Below are 17,720 nucleotides of genomic sequence, written 5' to 3' on the forward strand. Positions count from 1 at the left end.
GCACTCAATGAAGAATTAGATTTCTCTCTTTTTTATTTCGCATTAAATTGTTGGACAAGTCATATATTTGTTTGAAATCGTTTTCTTATTGGTTAACCAAAAATCGAACCATTAAAGACCAAAATCGATAAATTGAAAACCGATAACAAATATCTTATTGGTTTGGTTATCGGTTTAGCATATTTAAAAACCAAAAACTGATAAACCAAACCGATAATACTTAAAACCAAACCGATAATATTTAGAATCGAACCGAACCGACCGATACTCACTCCTAACTAATTCAATCTTTTAGTGCCGATATATCAATCTTTTCGTGGCGACATATTAATCTTTAGTGGTGACATAACTTGCCACTACTTCAATCTCTTAGTGGCGACATATTAATCTCTTGGTAGCGACAAGACTTTACTAATTCTGTCTTGTAGTGGCGACATATTTATCTTTTGGTGGCGACAAAACTTGCCACTAATTCTGTCTTTAATCTTTTGGTGGCGACGAAACTTGCCACTAATTCTATCTTTTAGTGGCGACATACTTATCTTTTGGTGGCGACAAAACTTGCCACTAATTCTGTCTTTAATCTTTTGGTGGCGACGAAACTTGCCACTAATTCTATCTTTTAGTGGCGACATATAAATCTTTTAGTTAATATGGAAGCTGAAGTATAAAAGTATGCAAACAACATTGGCGAAAACCAATGTTTCCTAGTTGTTCAAATTCAGGGGGAAAACGGTTTTCCATACAATAAACTACAACTTTGATCAAAATTCATGAGGCACATTTGATAAGGAGGCTTACCTGAGCTAGCAAATTCACACCTCCATATTCCGAGTTGTCAGGAGTATTCAACTCCCCATTGTTACAGTCCGGGAAACAGTTTTTCATATCAACCCAAGCTTTTGTAGTCCATAAGTCATCAATGACTACCAAGTACAATTGAGACAACTACTACTTCTCTTGCTCCTCCAGCAATTTGATCTCAAATTTATTTTCATGGCCAACCATCATATTCTCAGGCTCCAAGCCATGTTGAGAGGCAATTGTGTATAGGTAAATATTTCCATGCAATAATACTTGAAGCCACACCATTTTTTTAACTTATTTTTTAACCCAAGCTTTTGTAGTGTTAGTCTTGTATATTTTTTTTAGGCATAATAGATAGACACCTTAACTTGAGCTCAACTGACAACTAAACACTCCAATTTTGAGAATGGACGTCTAGACACTTCAACTCGTCCCCACCAAATCTCAAACGTTTGGAGATGTCTAGATGATCGTTTTATAAGTTGGAGTGAGAAGTAGTTGATTAAGGTTTTCTAGCTTGAAGTTCTTGATACTGAGACGTTCGCCTTTTGAGTAGCCATCTTGTTCCTTTTTTCTTTTCAGTGAAATATTTAAGAGACGATTCACGCTATAGGGAGGTATGAAGCATAGAGGATCACTTCATGCTAGTGATCTTATACAAATCTTAGAAGTCCTAATTGACTCTTGTTCTTCTGAATAAACCATTCAAATTTCAATTCAATCAAATTATGCATGTTTTGATTTACTGTAGGAGCAATATCATTGGCTACAAACAGGAAAAAAGCAGAAAAGTTTGTTACAGATATTCACAAGATGTTACTTATCTCATATATTGAATATAAGCAGCTGTTCAAACTATGTTGTGACAATTCTGCCAAGCAGATTCAACAGGATATTGGAGACAATTATGCAAAATTTGTTGAGTTCCATATCAGTAAGACATATTTTCAGTTGAAGCAGAAATGTCTTAGAGGTCTAACTGATACGGACTTCAACAGATGCTCCGTAGTTGTCTTCAATGTCCTGTTGAATCTGCTTGGCGGAAATTCCAACAGGTTCTGTACAACTGCTTATATCAATTAGCTCAAGTGCAGTTATTTCTGAAAAATCTTGAGGTATTGAATCCAAACACCAGCATGATTTGACGAATAGACGTTGAAGGCATGGGAAGTGATCACTACTAGCTCTCCAACACTGAATCTCCAATCGTTTTAGTATCAAGAACTTCAAATGAGGAAAACCTTCCCCAACTACTTCCCATTCCTTGCCTTTGCAGGCATCATATGATCGTTTAAGGGCCTCGAGATTGGGCAACTTACTAACAATGCTCAAATCCTTCCACCGCAAAGAAGTCCCCGTAAAAGCTAACTTCTTAAGGTTTGGGGAAAAGCATCTGGAGGAGGTAGGATCAAAGGTGGAAACCTCTTCAATATTCCCCTACCTGGATGACCAACTCGGCGAGCTCTCTCTTTTTTTTTTGTACACCTTTTTTATCTGAAATTTCAATTCTTGGAGCTGATCTAAGTAGCAAAGATCTTGAAAGACACTGTCATTGCTTATACTTTGTAGTCCTGGTGTACTCCACAGATGTACAACTTTTTTAAATTGGGCATCAGTCTAAAGACAGAAGAAGTACAATAACGAGGATTCCACCCGAACAGACATTGCAAATTCTTCAAAACCAAACTTTTCTCTGTAGGCTCAAGATAACACAAGTAATTCCAGTCCAAACAGAGGTGACTCAATAGAGGCATTGTCAAAATTTCTGATGGTAATATGAAATGATCATTTTGCGAGGCCTCAGGATTCGAAAGCTTAAGTATAAAAGTTTGCAGATAATGTAGGCTAGCCATTGATGGAGGAATGTCTACTGATGAGGGATTAATCCAAACCTGTAGATAAAGACTCAAAGCTAGGTATCTTAAGTGCATTAAGTTAAGTATCCAACTCGGAAAAGTAAGACACGTCAACGAGGCAAGATCCAGTGCTCTAACTAGCTTGAAACACAACAAATCTGGCCTAAGGTGTCTATGAAAAATGAAAACAGAACGGGCCTCACTATTATGACACCTAACTATTTCTTCAGTACTGGCATCTTTAATACTGATCCGACCTCTACTCTTGGAGGAAAAGTTTATGAATTGAGCACATGGATTTCGATCATTCTTCCTTTTGATAACATTCACAAAATTCATGTTTCGAGCTTCTCTCAAGCAGAGTTCACGTGTCACATCATGCATTCCACAACTCTTGATTTTTCCATCAAAAGTGAAATGGTGAATGAAAATTAAACTTCTATCTATAAGATCTTTTAGACATGTTTCCGCCACTTCTTCAATGGTTTTCGTCTTTTCTACCTTCAAAAATCCCTCCACAGTCCATAATTCCATAAGTTCATTGACAAAAATTTAATTTATCTTCTGGAAAGATTGCAAAATACAGAAAACACGATTTTAGGTGACGTGGCAAGTGATGGTAACTTAAAGACAACACTCTCATGCATTGGATATCAAGATCTATGCTTGCCATAGCACTTACATTCTTGGCAACACTTGTCCACTCATTCAATGTTTTACCAACTTTTGATAGAAGTCCAGCAATGACAACAATAGTTAGAGGCAATCCTTTGCATTCTAATACAATTTGTTTACCAAGTTGTTCAAATTCAGGGGGAAAATTATCTTTCACAAAGACCTTTTCGAACAATAAGCTCCAACTTTCATCAAAATTCATGAGGGGCATTTGACAAGGAGGCTTACCTGAACTAGCATATTCAGCCACCTCCATATTCCGAGTAGTCAAGAGTATTCGGCTTCCACGGTCACAGTCTGGAAAACATAGTTTTACATCATCCCAAGAATCTGTAGTCCATATGTCATCAATGACTATCAAGTACCTCCTACCTTTCAGAAGCTTTTGCAGTCGGTCCGCTAGCTGTCCATCATCTTGCTTCTCATAAAGTTCATCAGCCTTTCCACTTACAGAAGAAAGAAGGCCTAGAAGTACATTTCTTGAACAATACTCTTGTGAGACAGTCATTTTTGCACGGATGTCAAAGCGAGACATAAATGAATGGATCACTGTAAACTTTGTTAGCCAAAGTTGTCTTGCCAATGCCTCCCATCCTGACAATTGAGACAACTTCTAGCTCATTTGATCCTCTAGCAATTTGATCCTGCATCATCTCGAATTCATTTTCATGGCCAACCATCACATTCTCAGTCTCTACAGCAAGTCAAGAGACATCGCCAAGAGACATGTTTTGTACTTTGAGGTCTTTGATATTGTTGTACTTGTTCTGCATTTCCTTCCACTTGTTCATTGTGGAACCAATGTGTTCTACTGCTTGTTTCAGGGAGAAACAAAGTTCCCAAAAATCTATTCTTCGTGTAACCGAGGTTTTTACTAAGGAAACTTTTCTTGATTCCGATTCAATCATATCTTCTGTGCTGTAGGCTACCTCTGCAATTTCAGCTTCCAAGCTTGTTAATGCCTCAAGGTCACCCGTTATCGTGCATGATTTCTCCATAATAGCTCTCAAGGATTCAAGCTTTTCATAGGATGATTGCAAATTACATCCACTTAATTCCATTGATTGTTGTATGGTACTCATAAGAGAAGTAATAGCAGCATAAGCCATGTCACTTGCTGTTGGGAATTTTTTTTTAGAAACAAACAAAGAGAGCAAAGGACACTCTTTTAAGGTGTGTTTGCTATGGAAGGGAAATGGTTTTCTTCACATTATAAGTGGTCTTGACTTTAGAAGACTGCAAGACAATGGTAGGCTGGTGACCACTTAGTACTCCTTTTTTGAATTTTTAGTTTCTTGAACATGATTTTGCTTTTTCTCTCTTATGTGTGATAAAAATAGGGAGTTTCTGCACAGAGAAGAAGCAGAATGGCTCAGTATGAAAACAGAAAGTGCAAAAATCTTTCTTTTAATTATTTCCTGAGACAAGTTAACTTCCCCCACATTTCCAGCTTGGTCCAGTATTCTGCTCTAGTCTCTATCAACCAGCTGGAAGTCCAACTCTAGTTTTAGTTTCACACTTGCTAATTCAAATAGTCGAAAAAATATCCACGAAAAATCGACAATATTCTTAGTGTAAATTTTGTTTGAAATATCAATAAACTTCCAACAAAAGAGATAAACTTTTTAGTTAAACGAAAATTAAAGCCATCTTCTTCGACTGCCTATCAATGTGTGCAGAGTAAAATTGGAGGAAAAAGAACTTACAGTATTGTTTCTGCTAAAGCCCCTGTGTTGGCCAAGAAATCAGCACAGAAGTTACCCAAGCTCATTTAGTTTCTATTTTTCTGGTTATTCACACAACAAAGCACGGTTGGCAAATGGCAGAGGCTAAGCCAAAATTTGAATCTAAGGCATTATATCTGCATTGAATCTGAATTATTCCTGCAACTTTTAAGAAATAGTCGTTCAAGGCACGGAAAGTGATCAGAACTGGCTCTCCAGTACCAAATGCAGGCAGCGAGGAAATCCCTCATCAACTACTTTCCACTCCTCGCCAATGCAGGCATAATATGTTAATCTAAGGTCCTCGAATTTAGTTAATATGGAAGCTGAAGTATAAAAGTATGCAAACAACATTGGTGAAAACCACCAATGTTTCCTAGTTGTTCAAATTCAGGGGGAGAACGGTTTTTCATATAATAAACTACAACTTTGATCAAAATTCATGAGGCACATTTGATAAGGAGGCTTACCTGAGCTAGCAAATTCAGCCACCTCCATATTCCGAGTTGTCAGGAGTATTCAACTCCCCATTGTTACAGTCCGGGAAACAGTTTTTCATATCAACCCAAGCTTTTGTAGTCCATATGTCATCAATGACTACCAAGTACCTCCTGCCTTTTAGAAGCTTTTGAAGTCGGTCTTCTAGTTGTCCATCATCTTGCTCCTCATCGAAGAAAGAAGGCCTAGAAGTACATTTCTCACACAGTAGTACTCTTGTGAAACAATGCCTTTTGCACAAATGTAAAAGCAAAACATAATGAATGAATCAGTGTAGTTTTGTTAGCCAAAGTTGTCTCCCTCCATCCCTACAATTGAGACAACTACTACTTCTCTTGCTCCTCCAGTAATTTGATCTCAAATTTATTTTCATGGCCAACCATCATATTCTCAGGCTCCAAGCCATGTTGAGAGGCAATTGTGTATAGGTAAATATTTCCATGCAATAATACTTGAACATTATTGCAAATTTATAAGAGGTAAATACTACCATGAACCCAATATGATTGTTGTTACATTGAAAGAGATAAAAGATGACTAATCTCAACTAATATTGAACTTAGTAAAACAAAGTTATTGAAAAGTCTTGCTTAGAAAAGCACATAGAATGTTGAGATTACACAAAGCGATATGCATAAAGGATCAAGGACCATATATAAAGTCTTGATTATCCGTCTTATAAGTGGATTCCAATTCATAGATATATTAGACTAATGGTTTATCACGTCCAATAATTAAACTTAATGGTCATGAAGAAACAAGTTTTTTCTTCCGTCTATTTAACCAATAGTAGTTCTGATGGATTATAACATTTAGAATTCAACAACACACCCAATGCAATCCCATAAAATGGGATCGGGAAAGGATAGAGTCTACACATAGCTTACCTCTACCTTGAAGGTAGAGAGATTAATTTTGATATTCCCTCAGCTCAAGAAAAAATAGTTCAATGCAATTCGGAAAAAAATAACAAGGTCATGACAAAATACTACAAATACGCACAATAAAACATTCTGAACAGTAAATGCACAATAATACGATCCCAAAAAAAAAAACTCAGAAATGGGAATAGCTAAATTGCCCAATAGAGGCCGTAGTATGATATGCAATATGTACAACAGATTGGAGGATTAAAAAAATATAGGACAAGCACTATATAAAAGATAATATACAATTACATTACAACTCAACCAAATTCTTCATACCCCCTATACTTAGGAAAGAACAAAAGAGGGAGATGGCCAGTCAAACAGGTGACTTCTGAATCGATATTTCTTTCAGAGAACTAGCTAATCTTCGAAACACTTTAAGGTCATGACCTGTTTTATCCTGCAAACAAGAAAAATATTAAAATGAAATGTTAAATCCCAAAATTACAGAAAAGGAGAAATATAACAAGCATTGGCCATGCAGGTATCAAAAATTTACATAATGCAAAACATGGCCGAACAAGAGAAATATTACAAGGTTTTTTTTTTATAATCGAAAGTTCCCATTAGAAACAGCCTCCCTATACCCCCACCCCCCACCCCCCAAAAAAAAAAAAAAAAGGCAGGGGCAGGATCTGCATACTCCTCACCCTCCCAAGAGCCCACTTGTGCGACTACTGGGTATGTTGTAAAAAAGTAATCCCAAGGGCCAATGGAGCTTGGTTCCCAATTACTATTAGGGAAGTCATTTCCTCATTTTTAAGATACTTGTTTTCCTAAAGAAAATGTTTTCCAAAACATTTTGACCGATCAAACACACCCTTAGAGAGGATTGGTAATCTTAAAGACTTACTTACGACTATATCATAAGATAAGAGTTACTGTTAGCATACCTCGCTTAGTAATTCAAGCCTCTCCAAAGCTGAAATTAACTTTCCACATAGCACATTCAAGTCGTCTTTTGAGTAGGGTTTGGTGCCACATTCAAAAGAACTGCAATGCCCAGTAGAAGTTAAACCAAGCAGAATTTGCATAGCCATGAACGAAAGAGAAGTGTCATAAATATCGTACCTGTCCTGAAAATGAACAAGGATAATATTCATCACGTTTTCCGCTAGTAAAAGCAATAGTGTCATAAGTTGATTCCTATCTCCAACAATCTGGCACATCTCCAACATTGCGACATATCTCCTGGAATATAACCAATCAGAAAATTAGTCAGATTAGCATACTAAAGGGATTTAAAGCATGATAATCATTAACCTCTAAGCAATGTAGATCATCCAATCAGCACAACAATTGCAAGATTAAGCATATGACTATACATCATACATGTGATGGTCAACAAAATCCACATATTGCATTAAAGATTAATGAAATAAAAATTGAGTGTACTTCCTATGATTTGACCACCAAACCGGATCTATTTTTGTGCCTTGGATATTAAAGAAATTTTAGGGAGACATTATGTCTGGATACAAGTAATTACTTGAGTAAAACAGTTGTAGTAGTGTTATTCTTTAGGTGCGGTCATCACTGCCACTTAGGATGGTTGCAAATAAACTGTCGTCTGTATCAGCAATCAAAAAGGAGATGACCAGAAAACATGATTTGGACAGATGGAGTTGTACTAATAGGAAGGTTACTCTCTACATACACTATAAATTTTCGACGAAGGGTGTTCAACTGACCACCCAACCTTTACTATATGTGGCTACGACCCGCCACCCTCCAGCTACTATGTTGAGTTTTAATAATCTAAATCAGACATCTCATAACTAGACGAGCAAAACTCTCCTGGAATTGTATTACATGAAGCTACATATACCTTTTCTGAATGTTCTCGGACGACGAAATACAACCCTTGGGAACACACATATTGATGATTTCATCCACTTCCTGTCTTGATAGTTCATTTATGTCTTGAATCTGGGATAATGAAGAGATTTAGAGCTCAGATAATCAAATATTAATTCTTTATTCAGTAGCCAAAACACATATCTTTCACCTTGCTAAGCAGTAAATATCTGTCCTCAGTAGCTCTTTCCAATGCTGTAGTCAGCGAGTTGAGAAGAAAACCAAGTAAATTCAAGGTTGGCTGTTGCTGACCAGCAGAAGTGCGATAGTCCATTCGACCATCTGAGACCTGATCCAAATAGAGTGAACAAAATTGTGACACGTGCCAAAAAAATTTATCAAGGCACCAGCAAGAGAAAAGGACATAAGCATTCCATGCCTAACCGTTAATTTAAAAGTTAATAAGCAGGAAAATAATTAAACAAGTCAATTTTGATGTACCGGCAATCTTAAAGACTTCTTCGTAACAAGAAAACAGAGATAAGAACTCAGGCTAAAGCAAAGACGAGATGCATTCATTTCTGCCTTCCGCCGTTCCTGATAATACATACAAAAGGAAACAAAACTGAGAAGGTCTATGACTATACAAGCTTCACCGCTATATACATCTTGCCTCAATAATACACAATCAAGCTAAACCTGAAAATTCTTATTACCTCCTGAAAATGCATGGATTGGTTTGTAATAAAAGAGTCTGGCTCACGAGAGAAAAGAAAACGCATCATCACAAAAATCCCTTGAACAAAACCATATTCATCGGTTTCTTCATATGGCCAAATCTACACAGAAATACAGTTAAAAAGTTAGTTGAGAAAAAGTGTTAGTTATAGAGGCAAGACTAGCAAGTGGCAATTTAAATGGCTAAAATATCATCAGTAATATAACCATTAATGGAATTGAAATCCACCTAAACGACAGTATGCCAAACAAACTGTACGCATATGTACCTTTGTAAGTATGCCAACAACCAGATTTATTTGTTCCATTGTCAAGTCATCAGCATCAGAAAGATCTTCTCGGAGGATTTGATCAAAAAGTAATTGATGACTTCTTACAAATTCAATGACTTCACGCACAACTTTATTTTTAACCTGCTAGTCACCCACGTAATTAAAATGACAGATCGCGAGAGAAAGAGGACTCTTTTAAAATATGGTAAACATCTTGCATAAGTGCCAAATTGCCAGAAGTGCATTCAGATATTTCATATTCTAGAACTATATAATTAGTTGAAACAACCATTAAGGATAACTCATTGTTTCTTTCTACAAAAGATTATTTGTCAGAGAACAAGAATTTTAAGCACCATACGCTATAAAAAACTTTTGACTTTAAAATGAAATATTTTTACATGTCTTTACAACATTCTTTTTGAAATTAAAAATATTTCATTGTAAAGTCAAAGTTTTTGATATTTTTACATGTCTTTACAACATTATACTGCATTTTAATGAAGAAACGAAGCACACCTCAAAAAATTCAGATGCATCAACCAATGAAGTAAGTGAAAACACCAATCTCAAGATTGGAGCTATTATCATTCGCTGTTTATCAATATCAACTGACAGTTCTCTTCCAAATTTGCCATCCATGCGCCGGTAGCTTCCCTGGTAAAAGATTGTAACAATTTAATCAAAGGGAATATTGCAAACTAAATCACATGAAGAGAAGAAAAAATACCTTCAATTGCATATTCAGTGCCTTACAGGCAGATATGTGCTCATATGCACCCATTGAAAAAAGCACCTGGGCCCCAGATTTACCATACTTGTGGCTAATTCTCAGAAGAAGAGCAAGTTCCGCTTCAAGAGTGCAGACACGCTGCATTGACTCTAAAGAGAGCCCACCATCCTGATGGGAGATGCCAATCGAACTATTAAAACCCACGAGAAGTAGATTTAAAAAAATAAAAACTAAACAACGTATTGCATGCAAATTAATGCATGGAGAGGGTTTCCATCAGATTGGAAAGTTAATACGCATTTCAAAGGAGAAATACACCCCCTAATGAGGCCACATGAGCTCTAACATAATCATGATTGGCCACCATCCTGATGGGAAATGCCAATTGAACTTTTTAAACACATGAAAAGTATATTAAAAAAAAAAACTACACAACATATTGCATGCAAATGAATGCATGGAGAGGGTTTCCATCAGAGTGGAAAGTTAATACACATTCCAAAGGAGAAATACACCCCCTAATGAGGCCGCATGAACTCTGACATTATCATTGATTTTCCTTTGTTTACATCTTTTTACCCATTAGCGCACTTCGCAAACAAAGACTCACTTACACAACCAAAAAAATGCAAAGTTCTTTTAATAAAGATCCAAAATAAAGGTAAAACATTATCAACATCAAAAGAAACACAACCTTTTTATTTGTGTGGTTGACATATCTACTGAAGGTAATACCAAATACTCATATGCTTCAGCCTTGTCAAAGGTGAAAAGCTCTAAAAAGCGCTCTAGGTCTATTAGAGCTTTAAGCACAACGCACAACTTAAATGTGGGCTTGAATGAAAAAACAAAATAAAAAAACACAATGATTAAAAAGAGTAAAAATATATATCAGTGAATTACATTTCAGTTTAAAATATGATGCACAGCCATGGAAGTGAATACAGAGTAAATACATGAAATAGCAAGGATACTCAGAGTGAACCTACTATAAGTACAGAATATTACAAGTTGCTAATAAATAGTTGACAGAGAAAAATGTTGGCAGGCATAATGTGAAACTAGAAGAAATAATGGAAACATGAAATTTAGTTGAAGAGATTGTACACCCTAAAAAAAATTTAGAGGAGAAGAGATCAGATGCTACAACAGGGAGTAAAGGCAAGAAAGCCAGATATCAACAGAGATATTATGGGGGGTAATGTATCAAGTACCTGAGAAAAGTTATTGATGTTCATAAGGCAAGACCTTAAAAAGCCTCTGCTTTGCAGTTGACTCAAGAAAAACTTTTCATGATCAATGCAAATTAAAGCATCCAAAACATAGAGCGAGATAGTCTTTCCAGATTCACTGCCATGGGTTGCATCTTTTATGATCTGTTTTTAGAATAAAACAAAAAAGCATGGTAAGCTAGCACAGGAAGAACGCAATTGTGATACATATACACTTCAAAATGCAAAAGGAAAATATAGAGCCATAATGTGTTAGATACAGAGGAAAAGGAACAGGAAATCAATTTTTAAAGTTTGATCGAGTACAAAGTAGATGAATTTGATAATTGTTGAGAATATAATTAATTAACAAAAGAATGCTCTCTTTAACATCTTAACTTTTTAGATGAGATAGTCACACACTTCAACCTGGTAGGAGGCAAGACCCATCTCACCCAATGTTGGACCCCTGAAATTTAAATTTCCCACGCACTAGATGCTAAGCACCGGGTGTGAGGTGGGATGTTAAAGAATGACAAAAGTCTCACATTGGTGGTTAATGATATGGGTAGACCCCTTATAAGGCTTGGGCAATCCTTCTCCATTTGAGCTTAACTTTTGGGGTGTGAGTTAGGCCCAAAACCTAATTTAACATTAGGAGGTGTGTTGAGAATACAATTAACTAATAAAAGTGTGTTCTCTCTAATAACTTGAGTTTTTAGATGAGATGGTAGACACTGCAACTTGGTATCAGACAGTGTTTTGGAGAGCGAGAAGTAGAAAAAAGCGACGAGCGCTTGCTTCACCGAAGCGTGAAGCGAAGCGCACGCTTTTTTCTACTAAAGCGTTATTCAGTACAAAAATAAAAAATATCAAATATGCATACATAAATAACCAAGAACTCAATAGAAATAACATATTAAGCATATCTTTCAATTCTTAAATTAAAAAGTAAATAAAAGATAATGAATAATCCGTGTAATCATAACATATTAAGCAAATGCAAACAGCAAAACCAAAATAAGTAAAAAAACAGGGCATAACAGCGGAAAGAAAACCCTAGAAGTAGTCGTTGAAAGCCTGAAAGAGAGTCCAGAGAAGATGAAGAAAAGAGAGGAAGAACTTATCGTTTGTTGCAGCAACAAATGCTGAGATGTGTTTGAGTCACAGAAGAAGAAGAGGGAAGTGTTTGAGTTGCAGCAGACAAGTGTATTAACAGAAGTTAAAAATAAAAACCTAACAGCGCGCTTTTTGTCGCCTTTGCTTTAAGCGCACTTCTCACTTCGCCTACAGAAGTGCTCGCTTTTTTAGCAGCGCCTCGCTTCAAAGCATAAAAGTGTAGTGCTTGCGCCTCGCCTCGCTTCGCGCTTTTTGTCGCTTTTCAGAGCAAATAGAGGTCCTAAGATCGAATCTCACCGCCACCCATATCAAAAACAAATTTCACATGCTTGGCCCATGAAAAAGAATCAGGCCCACACATAAAAGGACGTGTTGAGAATATAATTAAATAATAAAAAGTGTGCTCTCTCTAACAGTTTTAGCTTTTAGATGAGATAGTCACACACTTCAACAATAAACACAGGAAGTAGAGAAATAGAGTAATAATGGTATACGTTAAATAAAATAACTTGTGCAGATGAGTGAGAGAAGTTAAATCCGGCAATATGAGCTTGTTCACATTACCGGTCCCAATCCCCGATATAGATCAGCATCAGAAGAAACAACAAACAAAATTAAGAATTCAATTTCAAATGTGCTACCCACCAGATCTAGAAGTGATTGAGCCTCCTTCCTTATTATTGAAAAATTTGCATGTGCCATTTCAGTCTGATCTTTGACAATCTGTTCAAGTTTAAGATAGAACAGAATGAGAGAATGAAATAACAACTCTCTACGTCATTGTGTTAAATTGATCCAGTAAGAATACAACAATAGGGAGGTCCAATGGGAAGTTTCCCCACGAAGATTTTAAAACCTTTTCAAGATCCAGATCATCATTTTCCTGTTCATCCATTGTCAATAATTGCATTACTGTGGTTGGAAGATCAGGATCAAGCATATGTTGACAGTACTGGATATAGCTAAGGAGCAAGGCATATTGGCTGTAGTCAAGAAACAAACAACAAAAGTCAGAGACTTCCTTTTCACTGCAGCAAAGCTAAAGGAATAGATTAATCAAATATGAAGCATTATACCGCCTCCTCAATGCTTCTGATGATTCGTTTCTAAGAATCGCCAGTATAAGCTTGAATAGAATAGAATGGCATGCTCCATTAGATAATTGTTTTGTCATCATGATGTCAAGACAAGTGACAGTATCAGAGTTTAAACCACTAGGGCATAAGAATCTTTCATCACGTAGTTTGGCCATGCATGTGACACCAACCTACACAAATATCTTAAGCAAAATAAGAATAATAATCGAGGTAACTGCAATACATGATGTCACCACTTCAACAAACTAAGAAGATGAGAAATGGACAACCTGTGTCAGTATCAGTGCCATCTTCAATGAGCAGTCGGGAGAACCAGAAGCACCAAGAGAGGCATCAAGCAACCTAGGCATGGAAGAAAAAGTGAGACGGGATCACAGATTAGCAACAAAACAGAAAGAAAAAAAACGAAAATGGTCACTCACTGAAATAATATTTCAGAACGGTTGGGAAGAGAGGATATTTTGCTGGAGGCAGAAACCTAGAAGAAAAATTGCATAACAGAATATGTTAGCCCAACACACTCACTTACAGCAAAGCATACCGACGAATTGAGAACCAAGTGACGAAGGAAAAGAAATGTGACCTCAACAATTTGAGACCAGCCAGTTAACATATGAAGCTGAGCTGCTTGTTCTTCAAGATTTTTGTTGTATTTCCAACCCCATCGTAACAGCTGTTGGATTGTATCTCGGATTTCATTTAGCTCAACTTCAGTATTGAAGGAGCTATGCTGGGGATTAAACAAGTTGTATTTCTGAAAGAAGGATAAAATTTTAAAAGAAAGGTTATGCAGCACCTCCAATGGATAAAAACAATCTCACGTGGCAAAAAGGGATCTTATAAATAAAACAAGGGACAAAAGAAAGGAAAAACTGGATTGCAAAGAAATACTGTACCTGCCATAATTTGTCACGAAATGCAGCTAGATCAATTAAACGGTCTCCACGTTCTGAGTAGTAATAAACACCACCTTTTTCAGAAGTAGCAGGATTGATAAGTATATCTTCAGCCTGCAGAATGCCAGAGAATGAAAAGACTACTCCCTCAAAATAATAGCAAGGAAAAACTGCTCCAAACCTAACAAGGTTCCTACCAGAAACCCATACTTCGCGCTTGAAACTGCTTGTGAAGATTTCAACACAGTATCAGGAGATTTGAACTGGACAACTTCAAGCAACTCCAATACCTATACATAAATGCAATGGAAGTTGTTCTTACTTTCTTTAATAATGAAAATAGAAGATACTTATCTTACTTATCCAAAAAAAAAAAAAAGGATCTAATCCAAAAAATATTTAAAATAAATTGAAAAAGTTATGAAGAAAACACAAGTGACAAGAAAGGAATACCACAATAAGGGCTCATTTGGTTACCAGGATTACAAAATAATACCAGTATTAAGTTTGATACGTTTTATACTTTTGTTTGGTTGAATATTCACTTTCGATATTGAAGACATAAATAAATAGAAGTGTGCTCTTTCTAACTGTTTGATGTTTCAGATGCGGTTGCAAGACATTTCAACATGGTACCAGAAAATGCAGAGATTCTGGGTCAAGGTCATTGCCACCCACTATTAAAACCCAAAAAAAATTCATGTAATTGGCTCATGAAAGAGAATCATGCCCCATAGGAGGGAACATGTTGAAGACATAATTATGTAAATAGAAGTGTTCTTTTCTTAATAGCTTAAGCTTTCATACAACACCCAATGCAGGATAACAATCATGGATTAGCCAGACGTGGATAAAACAAATCACCCTTCTGCAAGCCCTTCTCAAATGATATATTATGATGGTCAAGGTTAACATTAGAAAACAAATATATCTAAGTTTATCCAGTTCAAAACCAAACTAACATGGATTATACATATATATCCATATTATTCCATTGAACGAAACAAATCATAAGTACACAATCCAACAATTATTAATCATGTATTATAATCCCAAAATAATTATGTCCGTTCTCTTGGTGCTCTCTCTGTAATGAAACTGAGGAAACTAATAACCATTTGTTCCTCCACTGCAGAGTGACAACATTATTATGGAACTTATTTTTGGGTCTAACACAAACAGAGTGGACCATACCCGAACACACAGCAGACTTACTCAGTTGTTGGATCGGGGGGGGGGNGTAAAACTCAGGAAAAATGGTGGAGTATATACCATCATGTATATGTTGGAAGGAGAGAAACAGTATGTGCTTTGAAAACAAGGCTAATCCTTTAGAGAAGGTCAAATGGTTGTGTATGACAACCTTTTATTTTTGGTGTAAAGAAGAAGGAATAGAACAACAACAACAACAACAACATACCCAGTGAAATCCCACTAGGTGGGGTCTGGGGAGGGTGGAGTGTACGCAGACCCTGCCACTACCTCGTAGAGGTAGAGAGGCTGTTTCCGAGAGACCCTCAGCTCAAGTACATCAAAACCAATAAAAGGCGAGAAAAACATCGTGTAAAACATCACATCCAATAAGAAAGATAGTTAATCAACAGGGGACAACAACATCAATAAAACAATGAGAGAAGTGAAACGCACTAAAAGCCAGAAGGCTATATGTAACACAAACAGGAACTGCAAGAAAAAGGCACGGACTACTACAAACGCTAACAACCCATACTCTCGCAAGGGAGGACAACACTCTAGCCCTACTAACCTACAACCTTAATACGTGCCCTCCACACTAGTAATCTAGTAGATGTTTTTTGTTGTTGGGAATGTTGTAACTCATTTTTTGGAGGTCTCCAGCATGTTGCTGATCAATACAACTTCAACCTTGTCAAAACAAAAAAAATTGTCTGCAAAGCAAACAACCACCAAGAGGTTTGAAATAGCAGCCGCAGAAGCATTAGAAATATTTCGATAGAAGCAAAAGTTCTTATTAGATGCACAGGTTTGGGAGAAACTTATACATGACACCTTCTACAGACTAAAAGAGGGAATCAACAACAAAAGGGAGAAACTTTAGGAAAGGTTGCTCTAAGTGGTTTGGGAGATATCTCATAACTGTGCAGACGAAGAAGCAGAAAATGATCAAGATATACATAATGGAGGTGGGGTAGACAGTTATGATCCAGATGCTTTTTTTGTGAAATTGAAATAGAGACAACAAACCATCTCTTCATACACTGCAGGGTGACAGAAACTGTGGCAGATGTTCTTTTAATTTTAGAGGTATTAGTTGGGTTATGCCAAGAGACACATCAGAAGTTCTAGCAAGTTGGAACAAAGAAGGCAACAAATCATGTCACAAGGAGAGATGGAAGATCCCTGCATGCATCTGGCGGATATTTTGTAAGGAAAAGAACCTGAGATGCTTTGAAAACAAGAGCAACCCTTTCCAATGTTGGAAGTTGAACTGTCTAGTACTCTTTTATTTTTGGTGTAATCACGTCCTCCCCAAAGAGGTGGACATTACTTCTTCTTTGGAGAATTTAGGAGGATTGTAGGTAATGGTTTCTTTTGGTCATTATTCTATACTCCTGATGTAATTACTACTGAAATTGTACTATTGGTGTATCTCTCTGTTTATAAAATGTTAACTTTATAAAAAAAAATCATAATGGAGGTGGGGTAGAAGTTAAGAACACATTGAACGTAGATTACGGATTATGGCAGGAACAATCTGGGCAATGTCACCACTTAAGTGAAAGAAATGTTAAGAGCAAGATAAATATGAAAATAGAAGAAAACATAAGAGTTCAGACTAGAGAGTTTCAATGAGTTTGAGCAAATGCTTGACTTCATATAAACAAAAGGCAAATAACTTGTTGACTTGTTAAATAAAATGATGAGAAGTGATAGTAAAAGATGGCCAGAGAGAGGGACAAGAGGGCACGGCAAATACAGGAAACAAAAGCATGAAATAAAATGTTTGGAATGTGTCATTAATAACAATGAGAATCAGTGCAAAAACGAGAGGATGTAATCATATTCCTGAATACTCAAGAAACAGTGAGCGGTAATAACTTTACCTTAGATTTACAAATCATTCTGGCTCCGTTCACTCCAGGACTGATTTGACTATAGGGGGAAGATACTCCGAGATCAACATCATGTTCGAAATTTCCCTCTCCAAATAGTTGAGATAAAATACTTTGACAAGCTTCTCGATGAGTGGAACTAGACATATCAGCCGCATGCAATTCTATTGTTAGCAGCTTCAACAGCCATGCTCTCTGAAGAAATAAGGAACATGTGAAACCAATTAATGAGATCAAGTAAGCAAAATTGGAGAAATATTTGAAGCAAATTCACCT

General features: G+C 36.5%; 1 protein-coding gene and 1 pseudogene across 1 annotated transcript in view; both read right to left on the reverse strand.

The window, feature by feature from the left end:
* Window positions 1-1,520: 1,520 nt before the first annotated feature.
* Window positions 1,521-4,506, reverse strand: LOC125862999 (putative late blight resistance protein homolog R1C-3; annotated as a pseudogene).
* Window positions 4,507-6,527: 2,021 nt separating this feature from the next.
* The window catches only part of LOC125861760 (nuclear pore complex protein NUP205), a 31,267-nt gene continuing 20,074 nt past the window's right edge, over window positions 6,528-17,720 (reverse strand). Inside the window, exons 26-45 of the mRNA XM_049541619.1 lie at window positions 17,436-17,639; window positions 14,550-14,642; window positions 14,353-14,466; window positions 14,040-14,210; window positions 13,879-13,934; window positions 13,726-13,798; window positions 13,436-13,626; window positions 13,216-13,342; window positions 13,005-13,082; window positions 11,244-11,405; window positions 10,027-10,197; window positions 9,816-9,953; window positions 9,294-9,437; window positions 9,003-9,125; window positions 8,788-8,883; window positions 8,498-8,635; window positions 8,318-8,418; window positions 7,561-7,680; window positions 7,383-7,482; window positions 6,528-6,889 (exon numbers count right to left, since the gene is read on the reverse strand). Coding sequence (XP_049397576.1) covers window positions 6,806-6,889; window positions 7,383-7,482; window positions 7,561-7,680; window positions 8,318-8,418; window positions 8,498-8,635; window positions 8,788-8,883; window positions 9,003-9,125; window positions 9,294-9,437; window positions 9,816-9,953; window positions 10,027-10,197; window positions 11,244-11,405; window positions 13,005-13,082; window positions 13,216-13,342; window positions 13,436-13,626; window positions 13,726-13,798; window positions 13,879-13,934; window positions 14,040-14,210; window positions 14,353-14,466; window positions 14,550-14,642; window positions 17,436-17,639 — 2,484 coding nt within the window. The 3' untranslated portion in view covers window positions 6,528-6,805. The remainder of the gene's footprint in view (window positions 6,890-7,382; window positions 7,483-7,560; window positions 7,681-8,317; window positions 8,419-8,497; window positions 8,636-8,787; window positions 8,884-9,002; window positions 9,126-9,293; window positions 9,438-9,815; window positions 9,954-10,026; window positions 10,198-11,243; window positions 11,406-13,004; window positions 13,083-13,215; window positions 13,343-13,435; window positions 13,627-13,725; window positions 13,799-13,878; window positions 13,935-14,039; window positions 14,211-14,352; window positions 14,467-14,549; window positions 14,643-17,435; window positions 17,640-17,720) is intronic.

Source organism: Solanum stenotomum, chromosome 4 (genome assembly GCF_019186545.1).
Source record: "Solanum stenotomum isolate F172 chromosome 4, ASM1918654v1, whole genome shotgun sequence".
Taxonomy (NCBI): Eukaryota; Viridiplantae; Streptophyta; class Magnoliopsida; order Solanales; family Solanaceae; genus Solanum; species Solanum stenotomum.